At 37.3% G+C, this 15,660-nt stretch overlaps 1 protein-coding gene across 6 annotated transcripts; it reads right to left on the minus strand.

The window, feature by feature from the left end:
- Positions 1–371: 371 nt before the first annotated feature.
- Positions 372–15,613, minus strand: setdb1a (SET domain bifurcated histone lysine methyltransferase 1a). Of its 6 annotated transcripts, none has more exons than XM_079878430.1 (22): positions 15,353–15,613; positions 14,719–14,916; positions 14,431–14,645; positions 14,288–14,313; positions 12,797–14,123; positions 12,278–12,421; positions 11,676–11,822; positions 11,333–11,537; positions 11,146–11,219; positions 10,846–11,036; positions 10,432–10,597; positions 8,337–8,637; positions 8,018–8,258; positions 7,028–7,392; positions 6,832–6,948; positions 5,216–5,385; positions 4,909–5,136; positions 4,765–4,812; positions 3,819–3,914; positions 3,524–3,726; positions 3,321–3,409; positions 372–804 (listed from the first exon to the last, which is right to left on the minus strand). In XM_079878430.1, exons 2-22 carry the CDS (start codon positions 14,907–14,909, stop codon positions 687–689), a joined length of 4,662 nt encoding a protein of 1,553 aa, XP_079734556.1. In that variant the 5' UTR covers positions 14,910–14,916; positions 15,353–15,613; the 3' UTR covers positions 372–686. The 6 variants fall into 6 exon arrangements, with proteins under 6 accessions (XP_079734556.1, XP_079734554.1, XP_079734555.1 ...); XM_079878428.1 differs by having other exon boundaries at positions 8,337–8,640; XM_079878429.1 differs by having other exon boundaries at positions 8,337–8,640; positions 14,719–14,911; positions 15,353–15,429.
- Positions 15,614–15,660: the final 47 nt, after the last annotated feature.

Consider the following 15,660-nt stretch of genomic DNA (forward strand, 5'->3'; position numbering starts at 1 on the left):
TGGTTGATACTACGGTAAGCATAGTTACTACAATAGCCACTAGTGCACAGGTGTCAAACTCAGTTCCTGGAGAGCCACAGCCCTACAGAGTTTTGTTCCAACCCTGCTTCAACACACAAACACACACCTGCAGTTTTCAAATAAGCCTGAAGGACTTGATTAGCTGATCAGGTGTGTTTAATAAGGGTTGAAACTAAACTCTGCAGGGCTGTGGCCCTCCAGGAACTGAGTTTGACACCCCTGCACTAGTGTCTTCACAAAAAAAAAAAACTATATCCATGGAAGGAATCTACAGTAGTTACATTTTTTATAAATAGCAAGTTATCTTATAGGTTTACCCATAGATTTACTTTACAATAGCTTATTTTAATGGTATTGTTCATATTCAGCTTTATTTTCCAATGCATACTTGCATATCTGACTGAAAAAACAACATACACGACAAATCTTACAATTAAAGTAGTTTTTGTTACTTGCAAATTTTATTTACACACAAACACATAACTATTCACATTTTTTTGTAGAGGTTAAAAACAATAAAAACATATTGTATTACACTTTTCATATTCAGTGGGTCACATTTATGGAACGTTCTTCCAGGACAGCGACACACCTACGTTTCAGACATGTTGATGAAAGTCAACAACACAAAGACAGCTTTAGTGTTTTATGTTAAAAGTGGCAGATCAGAGCAGTCTTCCAGTGCACCTCAATGAGCCACAGCAGCAGAGCAGAACCTTCCCCTCCACACTGCCCACCTCATAGTTATAATCCCACGTCAACTCCGTACCTGCCTTGATGCGCCTGGTAAACACAGGAGACAGGAAAAACCGCATACAAACACATTAAGATTCTGTCTACAAGGCAATTCAAATATGGCTAAGGGACTGTTCACACAGAAGTGCTTAACAGAACAGCCGACCCATTATCCGAGAGCAGCACTAATTTAATTCTGCACCCGACCCATATTAAATAAAGACTGCGACCCGAACCTGCATTAAATCTAATACATCAGGTAGACAAAAATGATTTATTTTCTCATGTAACACAAGCAATTATGTGAGTGTGTGTGTGTGTGAACCAACATTATGCATTCTGAGTTGATGCATTTATGAAAAAAAGACAGCCCAACATGGTAATTAATAATAATTAAAAGAAAAAAAAAAAGATAAAAACGTGCATCCATCATGTACACAAAACAAAACTTATGCCTACAGCATGTGAACAATCTGCCCACATAGGCTATTTTCAACAAATGTGCATAAATCACACCATAGGCTATATAGACGCTTAGAGGTCTCCATAAATTAAAAGAACATATAGCCAAATATGAGCTATTACTGTCATTTATTATCGGAATATTTTAGAGGATTCACTCTGCATTTAAATGCAGTTGTTTCTCCCGAAACTCTGAAACTGAAAGATAAAACTTGTTTTCAAATTGCAAATAGATTTTATACAGAGATGACAGAAATTCTTAATGGCTGAAGCTGTCAATCACGCGAACGCTGTACTCAACGCTGCAAATCGCATTTTAATTAGAGACCTTTGATGTTCTTAAGACTACAGAGCGTGAAAAAAAAAAAAAAAGCACGGGACCGTTTGAAAGCAGCTGCCTATCAGAGGGTACCGCATTGAGTCGAAACAGTTTCGCAGTCCGCCCGTGCCTATTGATTCCCCATCCACACCACAAATGACAACGTAAATATTCCACCTGTTACATCAAATATTAGCGGTTCACCCATCCGTGCCCGCGTCAGGACTCTGTTCCCTGACATCTCTAGACACACGACACACCAGCCCTGAGGGACCATTCCACTGCACTGCTTTTCCATGCAAGCATGCACTAGACGGATGTGTTTGACCGTTGCCGCTAGGGGTGTGACGGTTAGTATATAACCGTGAGACCGACGGTTATAGTTGAACACCGTCATTAGATCTCTATAACCGCCAAAACCGTGTTATTAAAATATTTTTTACAAACATTTTTTATCATAGAGAATGTTTAAACACTAATTAAAAACAATTGTTAACAGTCTGTGTCATTAATGGTCTACGTCGTTTCCAACTGTATTTGATTCTTTGCCAAGTACCAACGCAAGTTTTGTTTTGTAAATCGTCAGACATGATTTTTACCACTTCATTAAGTTTTTCTTGGTAGAAAGCCTTTCTTTAAAGCGAATTTCGTTTTGTATAAATTGTATATTAATTTTAATAAATGTTTCATCAACCAATTGCATGTATTTAATAAATAAAAAGCAAATATAGTAGACAATATAATAACCGTGACATTGAGGCGACAGCGCGCCGCGTTGACTTGCATTGCATTGTTAACAGCCTTTCTTTAAAGCGAATTTCGTTTTGTACAAATTGTATCTTAATTTTAATAAATGTTTCATCAACCGATTGCATGTATTTAATAAATAAAAAGCAAATGACAATATAATAACCATGACATGGAGGCGCCGGTGCGCCGCGTTCACTTGCATTGCATTGTGAACTAGAGCGCATCTCATCGTAAATGAATAAAACTCAGCGTAGGCCTATGCCTCATACATTAGCATTAAATATCTTTGCTGCATCCTTTCTGGAACAGACAAGGGCTTTCCTAAGGCTCGCATCAGCAGAGCATTGCATCGTCCATAGACCGCAAAACAATCAGCGGATGGCGGGCGGGTGAGGCTTTGAAATTTGGTCAAAAAACGTTGGTGCGGATGACGAGTTTTGTGATGCGGTGGCGGACGAAATATCTCTATCGATAACAACATTGAGCACTACACAAATATTAATTTTATTTTTTTTACATTTTCTCAAATAGGTAATCAGTGTCTGCTCCTTTATTCAAACTAAGTTGTCCTATAACAGACGAACGTCGCAACGCCCCCACCCCCCCCCCCCCCCACCCCCCAGTTATGTTACGAACCGTCACATTTGACTCATGTCATAACCGTCATCACCAATTCTGTAACCGGCACACCCCTAGTTGCCGCTCAAGTTAAAAGAAACGCACCTCTTTTTCATTCCACTGACCTGCGTCTCACGTTTTTAACTGGAAAAACACATCCGTCTAGCGTCACACAGACAAACAATGATATCAAATAAAAAAAATTGAAATAGAAAATTTGTGCAGTTGAATAGAAAAAACACACTCTGTGTGAATGGCCCATAAGAATTTAGTTAATTTATGATCCTGAATTAGGAAACACTTATGAAATCCATAGTCAGAGTTCCCAATCAAAACGTGGGTAAACATCACTCATTTTGAAGTATATCAACACAATTCAATAGATAATCAAGCTGTTATGAATGAAGGAACTGACTTGCTGGCAAAGAACGCCACCCATGGGAACCGGAGGTCATGAGTGTCCACAAAGACGTTCTGGACAAACAAATTTGGACTGCAGCTATGCTGTTGAGAGAGGCAGGATTAACAGTAAAACAAAAAGATAAAAGTGCATCGTTTTTACAAATTTGTATTATTGTTGGCACATTTACAATCACAAAAGGTTTAGGTTTAGCTTACATTGATGTAGCGGCCGAGGTTGCCCTCTTGTCTCGCGTCAATAATGTAACAGCTCTCCTCGCCATTGAACAGTCTGCGGGTGTTGTTGGCAGACAGAGCTGTCCTCGTTTTCTCATTTTGTGTGTCAGTGGTTTCTAATGGTTTTACTCTTCTCTGGCAGGACTTTATGGCAAAGCAACGCTTTGGACCTGAGGCCTCTTGACCTAGAATCACAAATTATAGACTCAGCAAATTCAATGAAACGCTAAAAGCATAAAATTATGAAAAGTGATTCTTCAAGAGAATAAAAACTGACCGTCCTCTCTTATTTGTTTGGTCACTTTCTTCTGAGCATCTTTAGATGCTTCATGTGGCTTATGGGATAGTATTGTCGCGCCTAAGGACTCACAGACTGAACCGGTAAAGAAGACAGGCCAAGAAAAACATCAGGCAAGTTTGCTACATAATAGAGCAACATGAATGATGCAAAAAAAGTTGCTAGATTTATTGTTCATGGCTGCATTCCAAAACTGGATTTAGGATTAGTCTGTTTTATATCAAAGATAAAGCTAAAGTAACTACACGAGCATTTAAATGTTGTCGAACAAAGTAATAATAAAATTATAGGGGAAAATCCAAGGGAATTCATGAACTTATAAAATGTACAACTTGAATGCAACTTGAATAGGAGAAAAGTCTTTGTCAAATGCATGAATCAAAATTATATGTAAGTTTAAAGGTCATGTCAACACTCACATCAAACACTTTGAAACAACGAGCCAGTCTTAACACTTTATGACTTTATGACAAAGATTTTATGAGGTACATCTATAGTATGCCCTAAACTTTCATAGTCTCATTAGTTACTAATATTTACTTTCCACATCACCAGCAAATTATACAAAATGGGATGATTAAAGTCACGATTTACTCTCCATCTAACTAGGATTATTATTATTATTAACTAAACCAATATATTGAAATAAAGCTGAAATAAAAATTTTACCTAAATGAAAATGAGAAAACTTTAGGTAAAAAATAAGATAACTAACTAAAATAAGTTAAAGCACTAAAACGAATAACTGGAAATAAATACAACTAAAAAGTAACTAAAATACTTAAATTATAAATCAAACCTAAAGCGTAAAAAAAATTGCTAAACATTTAAGTGAAAAATGAACCTATAAAAAAATTAAGGCTAATTTAAAATATTAAAAAAAATAACGGTATATAAATAACACTCACATCACACTGCATCTTACCTTCCATTTGCTCTTGTTCTGTGACCAGCTCCATAGGTTCTTCACTTTCTATGAAAAAGGAGAAAAAAAAAATCAGTTACACATACAAGTAAAACGTCACACATTTGCTTGGTTATATGGTGAAAATGTACACACACAACACACCTTCGCCACTGCTAGAGTCTTCTTGGTAGAGAGTTTTTTTCCACAACGGCCCTGTTTTCATGGTTAAGGTCCTCTTGTTGCTTTCGACCTCTGTGTCCGAGCAGAACGCCTCGCTCTCATAACCCTCTTTCAGTTTCTCCACCCCCTCAATGAAGTCAAGGTTGGCCAAATAGTCATTGCCGGACACAGTGTCATCTTCATTCACTTTGTCTTCGTTCACTATTTTACCTATGAGGTGATAGAAGGAGGTGGTAAGGAATAATGTTTGGGTCTAAAAGGTTTTCGGTTCAAATGCATGATTGCTTACCAGTGAAAACGCAGACGAATGTGCCCTTGGCCACATCATCTCTGCAGCGGATGCCCCATCCCTTGTGCTGTGTCATGAAGAGCTCCAGCCGCAGCTGCAGACCGTGCTGAACCAGCCTGTTGCTGCACATTCTCGGGTCACAGCGGCACAGGGGGTTACACTCGTACACCCTACAGAGATGGAAAGAGAGTGAGAGAGGAGCTAGGGTGTTTGAAAACATAAGTGCAATGTCATATTCAGTGTTGGATTATCATGCATTACATGTAAACAGGAGTTACGTAATCAGACAACTTTTTCAAGTAATGAGTAAAGTAGCCCATTACCTTTTACTTTTTCAAATAAGCAATGTAAGTTACGTTGTTTTCCCATGTATTGACTGACACCTCTGTTCCCATGTTAAGAGAAATCGGGAATAAATGCAATGCAAATTGCGTGCTGTGTGAACATGATGGTTATTGTAGTTCTAGACTAAATGTGAACAGGCATTTACTCATACAAAAACAGATTCAGTATTCCTCAAAATGAATTAAAACAGTGAAATGCAAACTCAGAATATTACACAAACCTACAATAATTAAATATGTTAACATTAATATATTTAATGTCTATCCAATGTCTTTGCTGGTGACCTTTGATGATCCAATTACACCATACTAATAAGAAAAAAAAGACTTGTTTTTATTGCTAAAATGAGAGTGTTGAACTTACTTCTACTGCGACCTATTCTTCTGCAATCCAGCAGAAAGTTTATTCATTTCACTTTTGGTGTGAAAGATTAGAAATTTTGTTTATTTATTATTAAAAATCAAACAGGCAAGTCTAGCCCAGGTGAGAAAAAGTAACACAAAAATAACATAACTTTCCATTAAAAGTAACTACGTAACGTATTTAATTACTTTTTTTTTAGGGAGTAACACAATATTGTAATGCATTACTTTTAAAAGTAACTTTCCCCAACATTGGTCATTTTTGAGGTGAGAAAATTATACGCTACCATTCAAAAGCGGAGGAAGGATTTTATTTTTTTCAGCAAAAATGCATTAATTTGATTAATAGTGTCAGTAAAACATTTATAATGTAACAAAAGATTTCCATTTTAAATAAATGCTGTTTTTTGTGTTTTTTCTATTTATCAAAGAATCCTGGAAAAAAAAAAAATCCATAAAAATATTAGGCAGCACAACTTTCCAACATAATACTTCTTGATCAGCAAATCAGCATATTCAAATGATTTCTGAAGGATCATGTGACTCTGAAGACTGGAGTAATGATGCTGAAAAAAGTACACTGCATTTTACAATATATTATTAAAATAGAAAAACATTACTTTAAATTGTAATAATATTGCACAATAGTACTGTTTTACTGATTTTTTGATCAAATAAATGCAATCTTGGTGAGCCTAAGAAGCTTAATTCAAAAACATTTAAACAAAATCTTACTGACCACAAACTTTTGAATGATAGTGTATCTAGTTATGCACTGATCTGGAGCAGATCATGATGATATTTTCTTTCAATAAAATGAACACTGTAACAATGATGCAATACATCTGATTTTGGTGAGGCAAAATTTCGTTGTAATCAAACAAGAATCAGTCAGAGGTTGTTTCTTACCCTGTTGGCAAGCTTGTTGGCAACCTCTTATGTGTGTATCCAGCACTAACATCTACTGGACCGCCACTGCATAAGGACGTGGCCCCAATGGTCAGCTGGTGACATGCGCACTTTGACCTGTCACACATAGAAATTAAATGTGTTTAATAATGATATCCATAATTTAAAATTCAAACCTATTTATTTAGTCAAGTACCTGTCCCGACAGCCATCTGTGCAGTCACAGCCGATCAAGAAGTCCAAGCTTGTATTGACGGAAACACCTGGAGCTGGAATTCTGTCTTTTGTGTAAGTGACATTAGGAGCAAGAGTATTGTCCACTTCATTTATACAGGGCACCGGCAACACCTCCCTACCCACTGAGATGTCCGGCAGGTAGAGGTGAGGCTGGCTGGTTGATGTGGAAGGGGGTCGGGCGCGATTCACAAGCACAAACGGGTCCATACAGAACATTTCCAGGAAGAGGAAGTCACAACGTGTTTCAATCAAGTATTCTTGCACTTCCTGCATGTCACACAGGCTCCGCCCACAAGGAGAACGATAGAAAATGTGGAAAAACACCTAAAGAGAGCGAAGAGCAGACATTACGATAATAAAATTAATGTGCAGCTGACATACAGAGAAACATCTCCTTTCAAAAGTTTGGGGTCAGTATGATTTTTAAAGAAGTGAATACTTTTTTTTCCAACAAGAATTAAGTTTAATTGATCAAATGATAGTAAAGACATTTTTGCTACAAAACATTTCTATTTCAAATAAACGCTGCTCTTTTGAACTTTCTATTCATCAAAGAATCCTGGAAAAAGTATCATGGTTTTCACAAAATATGAAGCAGCACAACTTTTTTCAACATTGATAATTATCAAAAATGTTTCTTGAACAGAAAGTCAGCAAATTAGAATGATTTCTGAAGGATCATGTGATGCTGAAGACTGGAGTAATGATGCTGAAAATTCTTTTCTAGTTCTAATGATGCTGAAAATATTTGACAATAGAAAACATTTATTTTGAATTGTAATATTTCACAGTATTTCTATATTTTTTATTTAAAAGAAATGCAGCCAGCATAAGACACTTCTTTCAAAAGCTTAAAAAAAAAAATCTTACCGACCCAAACTTTTGAATGGTAGCGTACATTCAATGTAGCTGAATGCCAAATGGATCAACTTCCTCAAACACCACCCACCTTTCCATCGATGCGCCTCCGAGCAGTCATTCGCCGAAACTTAAAAAGCAATGGGATGAGAAGCGGATTTTGACCATGATGCATGTCGACCTGAGATGGTCTTACCCCATCCAGACATGCTGGACAACAGCGATGATACAAGTATATGGACTTGGACTTGTACTGGTCTTGCTCTGAAACATGCTCCCCTTCCTCAGAAACATACTCTTCTTCCTCATCAGGGGCGTGTCGTTTTGCACTTCTGGAATATAGTGTGAGGTGGTTGGTGGTTAGTATTCCATACCATCCCATATTTAACTACTACAAGCCCATTACTCACCTTAAATGTGAGGTACTGATTGCCATAGCAGATTTTGCTGTTCGCACACTACCCTTCGACACTCCGACAGCTGGTAAGATGGGCGAGAGCCTAGACAGCTTCTGGATGACGACCTTCGGCTGGAAAGCTGCCGACATGATATTTTGAGGGGAGATAGATGGTGTTTTAGTGACTGTGGTATCAGATTGTCGGGTCACGCGTGCAGGAGTGTCAGATGCTGAGTTAACAGTCGTTGAAGTAACTGTTGGTGAGGCCACTTTTGTCGAGGAGGAAGTTTTGTTGTGCTGAGGCACGGCATTTCCTGCTAAACAAGAACCAGAATAAGAGATAAATACTAAAACAATAAATACTAACACAATAAAATAATACACAATTTATGAAGTAAACCAATTTCACAAAAGAATACAACTATAATCAGAACAATATGTAGATATATTTTCTGGGCTGGCATGTTTAAAAGTATGTGTAAACAAATGTTTGAAAATAAAATATTAAGTCTAAGTATTTATGTATTTGATGTCATTTGATTAACACCACATTGAATACAAAAATCTGAATGGCTGTTTGAAAATGAGTGTCGAATCAAATGAGTGTCAGAAACAGAAAGTTGAGCAGCGCTGCTTTGTGTACAGGGGTAACCACTGTTTTTCTCTTCTCCATAAGCTTCACCTACTGACAGAAAGTGGATCTGTATTTTCAGTCAGCCTGTCTGTCGTTCTTGTTCAGACCAAAGCAAAAACCGGACCGAGTATTTATACGCCATACTGTATTGTAAAATTGAACCGGTTGTTGGAAAACAAAATTGAATTCAGATTATAATGAATGCAGAGCTAGTCACTGCTTTTTGAAGTGCCCAAGATAACACTACCATGCACGATAATTATTGCAATATACTATATTACAGAATACGGACACAGGTCTAGTTTAGGGCTGGGCAAAATTGTTTTTTTTTCGATTCATCTTTTTTTAAAATGTGGTCGATTCAAAATCGATTCTCAAACGCCACAAAACGATTTTTTTCCATATTTATTTATCTATTACCCAAAAGCCAGTATTAGTTTTCCTCCACTGTTCATAGGCTTGCAAACTCCATTGTATAGTTAATGCTGTGAGATTTTATGTTTGTTTTATCTTAATCATAAAATAACGTCAACTAGTGCTGCACGATTAATCATATCGCAATCGCGATGTTACATAATCCCGCTCTTATTCATGCAAATGTTTTTAAACCATTCATGCGCGACAAGACAAAAAAGAGCTCGCTGCCTGTGAACGTCCTTAATGTGACACACAGAAAGACTCGCGCTGATATCGTGTGTGCGCACAAGACAGCCCAGAATACAGTTCTCTTTCGCGCTTGAACGAACAATAACATACACACATGCCAAAATGTCTTTGTCGAGTATCTTCATAACAAAAGAGCAGTCTTATGATGAACGTGAAGAGTTCATCATAAGAGAGAATGAGGCGCGTGAGATCCGCGTCTCTGTCAGCAGCGGCTGGTCTTAAAGGGACAGTACACAGTAGCCACTAATTATCTCTGTCGTTAAAGTTAAAGTTAATCCAAAAACAAAGGGTACAGAGAAAAACACTCACTGCCCTTGACTAAATAACTTTTGCAACTTTAATAAGGATTAGTCTATATATAATTTATAATTAATGCAGCGCAGACTGTTTGATAACTTTATTCAATTTCTGCATATGTTAGACAGGAAGGGCACAGGTAAATATGATTCTGTTTTAATGTACCCAAGTGTACCTAAAATAAAAAGTTTTATATACAGGTTTGTAGCTCTTAATTTCTATTATTAATTAACCACTTGTAAACTTATGTTCACTTTATATATATATATATATATATATATATATATATATATATATATATATATATATATATATATATATACACATACATATAGGATTTGTATTAAATATATATTCACTGAGTCGAATCGAAATTGAATCAAATTGAGAGCTTGCGAATTGTAATTGAATCGAATTGTAACATCTGAATCGATACCCAGCCCTAGTGTAGTTGTAAATGTTCATACAAGAGACAGGAAAAGTGAATGAATACCAAACACAAAAAAACTACCGGTTTTATCAGGTTGTTGAGTTTTCTGTTGTTCTGGTGATTGTTCTGTTCTCTGTGGAGAGGTAGAGGTTTGTTCTGGTTTGTCTTTACCAAGACGTTTCTTGATATTTACAATGTGTTCCAACTTGTCTGAGCCTTTATAAATCCACTCTTTTTGCTTGTCTTTCTGAAAAAATAACAACAACGACGACACATTTATCAACATCAAAATCCAGCATTCAAGATCAGAATCTCCTTAAATCTGTCAGTGGGGCTTGTCAAGTGAGTTTAGAATATGAAATATGCTGTGACATTCTCAGGAAGTATCCACTGACTTTCATGTACCTTTGTATAAAGTCACTAAATTATAAGATTCACTTGAAAGGTTAGAATCAGGTTCACAGAATAAAACTAGCAGACCACAATGGACTTCACCTTGTAGCAGACCTGGATCAGGCTGCCATCCAACTGAAGCACTGTGCAGGTCTCAAACTTGCCATTTCGCACCGCCTTGGTGTCTTGCCCTATGCGAAGCACCACAGCAATGGGGTTGGGAAAGACACGCATATATTCCTTCACCTGAGCCCGACATTCCTCATCCTCGATGTCCCTCCACACCTTTTTCGCTGCAAAGAAACACAAACGATAAAAAAAAAAAAAAATTTTAGAAGTCAAGCGTTTTCAGGGGATTTATTAAACTAAGACTGAAATGGAGTATGAAAGAGAATCTCTTACTTTGTTTGCAGACAACATGAAAGTCTGGCAGTGCCAGATACGCTGCCAGGCCATCATCATAAAACACCAAGAACCTGACAGAAACATTTAGCAAAACTTTAGAGATATCTCTAAAGAAAATTTTCACATCCAGAATTTGTCTGAGAAACAAATACTATCTACATTTATACTGCAGTCATAAATTCACCTCATGCGATTCTTGCGCTCAGGAAGCTCAACCAGCACGCCAGCATTAAACAAGATCTTTCCTTTATCATTTGTATAGCTTGCCACAACACGACAGCCAACAAACAAATCCTTCAGCACCGGACGCGTTGCAGGGGCCACATGATGAGCAGACAGCAGAATCTGTTTACCATGCTTAAACTCCACCTTATATTTGAGTTCCTTCTCTAGAAAAAAAAAAGGAAAAAAAAAAAAAAAAAAAAGATGAGACAGATCAGAGAATGTCATTTATAACCAATGAATACCACAATGAATAAGAAAAAATGCTTGTTTTTTTGGAAAGATACAGAATAGATCATTCTTACCCTTTGTTTGGACTTCTTGCACTGTTCCTTGACACCACAAGTCGGGTTTCCTTTTCCCCAAAACTTCCGAGTTGACCTTGAGTTTCATCTCTGGAATTGTATGTGCTTTAGAAATCACAGAGAAATCTTTAGATGAGGGCTTGGAACCTAAGAAGAACAGTGACAGAGGAAAAATACTGTTACTGACTGGATGGATGGATGGATGGATGGATGGATGGGAGCAGTAACGAAAATCATGTAATTTTATACACACTTATTTATTTTTTACTGGACATTCAACCCCACAATGTTCTAAACATATTAAGCATGTTATAATGTAATTTTTTTCATCTTTGCTGAATAAATAAAACTCACTGACCCCAACTACAATATTTTGAACTAAAACGGATGATAGAAATCAAAATGTAAGATTATTCATAACAGACTAGGTACATCTGTAACACAATATGCAATGCTCAAGTTAATATACAAAGGTATAAAAAAAAATAAAAAAAAAATAGATGAGACAGGTCAGAGAATGTCATTTATAACCAATGAATACCACAATGAATAAGGAAAAAATGCTTGTTTTTTTGGAAAGATACAGAATAGATCATTCGTACCCGTTGTTTGGACTTCTTGCACTGTTCCTTGACACAAGTCGGGTTTCTTTTTTCCCAAAACTTCCGAGTTGACCTTGAGTTTTGTCTCTGGAGTTGTATGTGCTTTAGAAATCACAGAGAAATCTTTAGATGAGGGCTTGGAACCTAAGAAGAACAGTGACAGAGGAAAAATACTGTTACTGACTGGATGGATGGATGGATGATGGGAGCGGTAACGAAAATCATGTAATTTTATACACACTTATTTATTTTTTACTGGACATTCAACCCCACAATGTTCTAAACATATTAACCATGTTATAATATAATTTTTTTTCATCTTTGCTGTTTGAATCTTTGCTGAATAAATAAAATAAAACTCACTGACCCCAACTAAAATATTTTGAACTAAAATGGATGATAGAAATCAAAATGTAAGATTATTCATAACAGACTAGGTACATCTGTAACACAATATGCAATGCTTAAGTTAATATACCAAGGTATAAACTGTAAAAAAAATTTTTTTAAAAAGCGTACTTTTTGAAGCTTTGGAAGGTTCCAAAGAAACATCACTGGGGGGGGATTCAGGGGGATCATCACTGGGTATAGGGCTAGTAGGCGGCAGGTAATCTGGGTCCTCTGTATCAGACGGTTCCTCAAAACTATCTCCAGGTGATGATGGTGGACTCGCTTCATTTTGCAGGCTGGAAGTGCTGGCCAGGGACGTAGAATTTTTTGATCGCAGATTGGCTGATGGACTTGTCAGGGGCACAGAATATTTAGCAGATTTGCTCCTTGTTGTTGGCTTTTCCGTCTTGTCCGTGGAATCACAACTGTCAATATTCTCAGGTTCTTCTTCAGGAGAAATCTCTTTGGTCGACTCAGGCTCAGTCTGGTTTGTTTCAATTAATGCTGTATCATCACTGTCAAAAGTGTCCATTTGTTCTGTACTGCTTACAGGCGAAGACACTTCTGAAGGGGTCACTGGTGTCACTTGAGGACCAGACTCATTTGATGCTATGGATGGTGAATTATGACCGGCACTAGCTTTCAATTGTTTTGAATCACCTGAAAGTGAAGGGATTTCAGGAGAAGTCATTGCTGATAATTTAAGTTCAGTTTTAAATGTTGCACTGCGATCTGAATTGAAACACTCGGACTGTTCTGAATCGCTTTCAAGCAACTGTTTTTCAGGAGTTAATGTTGTCAGCTGAGGGTCAGTCTTCATTTCTGCAATGGATTTCGAATTATCACTGGAATGCATTTTGAATAGTTTTGAATTGTTAGGAGGCGAAGACATTTCTGACTGTACTACTGTCAACTGAGGCTCAGATTTGATTTTCACAATGGATTCAGAATTAGCACTGATAATAGTTTCTGGTTGTTTGCTTGGAATCAAAGACATTTCTGAAGGAGTCACTGCTGTCAATTGAGGTTCTGTCTTGATTAATTTTATGGATGCATAGTTTTGACTAGGAGCGGTTTCGTGTTGTTTTGAAATGTTAATTTCACAAGCTGCTATTGCAGTCATTTCAGGTTCAGTCTTAATTGGTCTAGAATCTGAATTTTGTCCGGCAATAGATTTGATTTGTTCTGATTTGCAGAGAAGGGAGGACATTTCAGGTACTTTCAAAAGAGATTCGGTCTTAACTATTGCAATCGAGTTCTCCGTTCTTTCCAGTTTTGGTGTGACAGATTCAGAACGGCTGTTCTCGGGGGCCGAGGTTGATGAGGGTCTTTTGGTGATGTCGGATGATGATGATGATGGTGGTGGTGCAGTGCTTGCGGAGGTTTTGTTCACCATCTGGACTAAGTCCTGAACAAGTTTGGATGACTTCTGAATGGCCATAGTCACCTTTTCAAGCTGAAAGAAAGAAAAGTCAGTCATAAAATGGAATAATCAATGAAAAATGAATAAAAACTATGAAAAGAGCAAAATGAACAGAAAAAAAGACAATAAAAAATTATAAGCGCAAAATAATATCAGCATGTCTAACACCATTTTTTTTTTTAAGTTAACATACTCACCATCGGTTCCAAGGATTCTTTGGTGGCTGCAAAAGAATAACCAAAGTCATGAGCCCAAAATGGTATTAGATTTTTAATTACAATGCCATCATTTAAAAATATTATTATTTCAAGCACTTTCCATTACAATATTTGTCTCTTACCTCCCAGATCAATGACAACAAGATCATCATCATCATCTCCATTACAGACACTAATTTCCTGTCTATCCTCCTCATCATCATCTGTGATATGAATGACGTCCTGTGGTCGTGGTTCTCCTCCTCCTCCTCCTTCCTCTTCCGAGTCCTCGTCTTTGTACTCCAATCCCAGCATTCCATAAAGACCCTTCATCACCGACTCGCACTCAAGGACGGATCTGATATAAACACAGTCAAAGGGTCACCCAGACTTTAAGATATTGGCATTAGTCACTGAAAAACACAACTTACTCGGAGGCATTGCTGTACAGAAGGCGGGTGTAGGTTGAGTCTCTCTCCTTCAGCTTCACCCACTCCTCCACCTGTGTAAGCTGTTCACGTCTCTGCATCAGATGAGGGTTTCGGTCCACCTCTTCCTGGATCCAGCGCTGCAGGTCGTCCTTTGTCATCCTCAGGAGGTTCTCATCTCTTCCGCTACTCATGGCTTTGCTGTTGGAGCAATATAATGAAAAAAGACAAACATTTTGTACTATTTTTATACACAGTTTAACGTATGACATTAGTGCTGCATGTTGTATTGTGATTTTGATAAACTTGGCAATAAAGCTCTTTTCTCCTCTTTGTTGTTGAAGTATTTGTACAATATGTGTACATAATAAATGGCTTCCAGGAGTCATCAGAAACTCTTGTGAAGGCATATAACGAGAATCAAAAGATGCAAATGTCCAGTACTCTTTATTGACAGTTTAAACAGCATGATTGACAGATTAAGAACTACAAAGAGGATATATAACACAAACTTCAATAGCGTCCTTCTTTTTACGTTCAGCAAATGTAAGGCCTAATAAAATCAAATGTTGCTACTCTGCTATGGCAATATGGCAATTACATAAAGTAAGGTAATTTCATAAGGTGAAATACATACTGTATAGTTTTCCCAACTCGCTGCTGCGGTAACGTTATTTTGGAATCCTGAGGACACTTGTTTATATGGCGTAAACTATTCCGCTTGTCGTTAATGCACAAAGTCTGCCACTGCTGCAAGGACGAGTCTTTATGGAAATCCTACAGCCTCTGAAACTACATGAAACACTAAAAAGTGCACAATAAAAGAACTAAAAACACATGGAAACAATATCACGTTATCCTGTCTGTCGTGTGCCTGTATGGTAACGGATGTAGAATCTACAAGAGACATTCTGATTGGACCAGTGCACGTTGACGCGGGAGGAT

Source organism: Squalius cephalus (assembly GCF_949319135.1).
Source record: "Squalius cephalus genome assembly, chromosome: 8".
Classification (NCBI taxonomy): Eukaryota; Metazoa; Chordata; class Actinopteri; order Cypriniformes; family Leuciscidae; genus Squalius; species Squalius cephalus.

Coding starts and splice junctions, on each gene's coding strand:
- setdb1a (XM_079878428.1), bottom strand. CDS start 14,909: ATGAGTAGCGGAAGAGATGAGAACCTCCTGAGGATGACAAAGGACGAC. Junction 14,314..14,430: donor TGTTGTCATTGATCTGGGAG/GTAAGAGACAAA, acceptor ATTCTTTTGCAG/CCACCAAAGAATCCTTGGAA. Junction 3,727..3,818: donor CAAACAAATAAGAGAGGACG/GTCAGTTTTTAT, acceptor TTGTGATTCTAG/GTCAAGAGGCCTCAGGTCCA.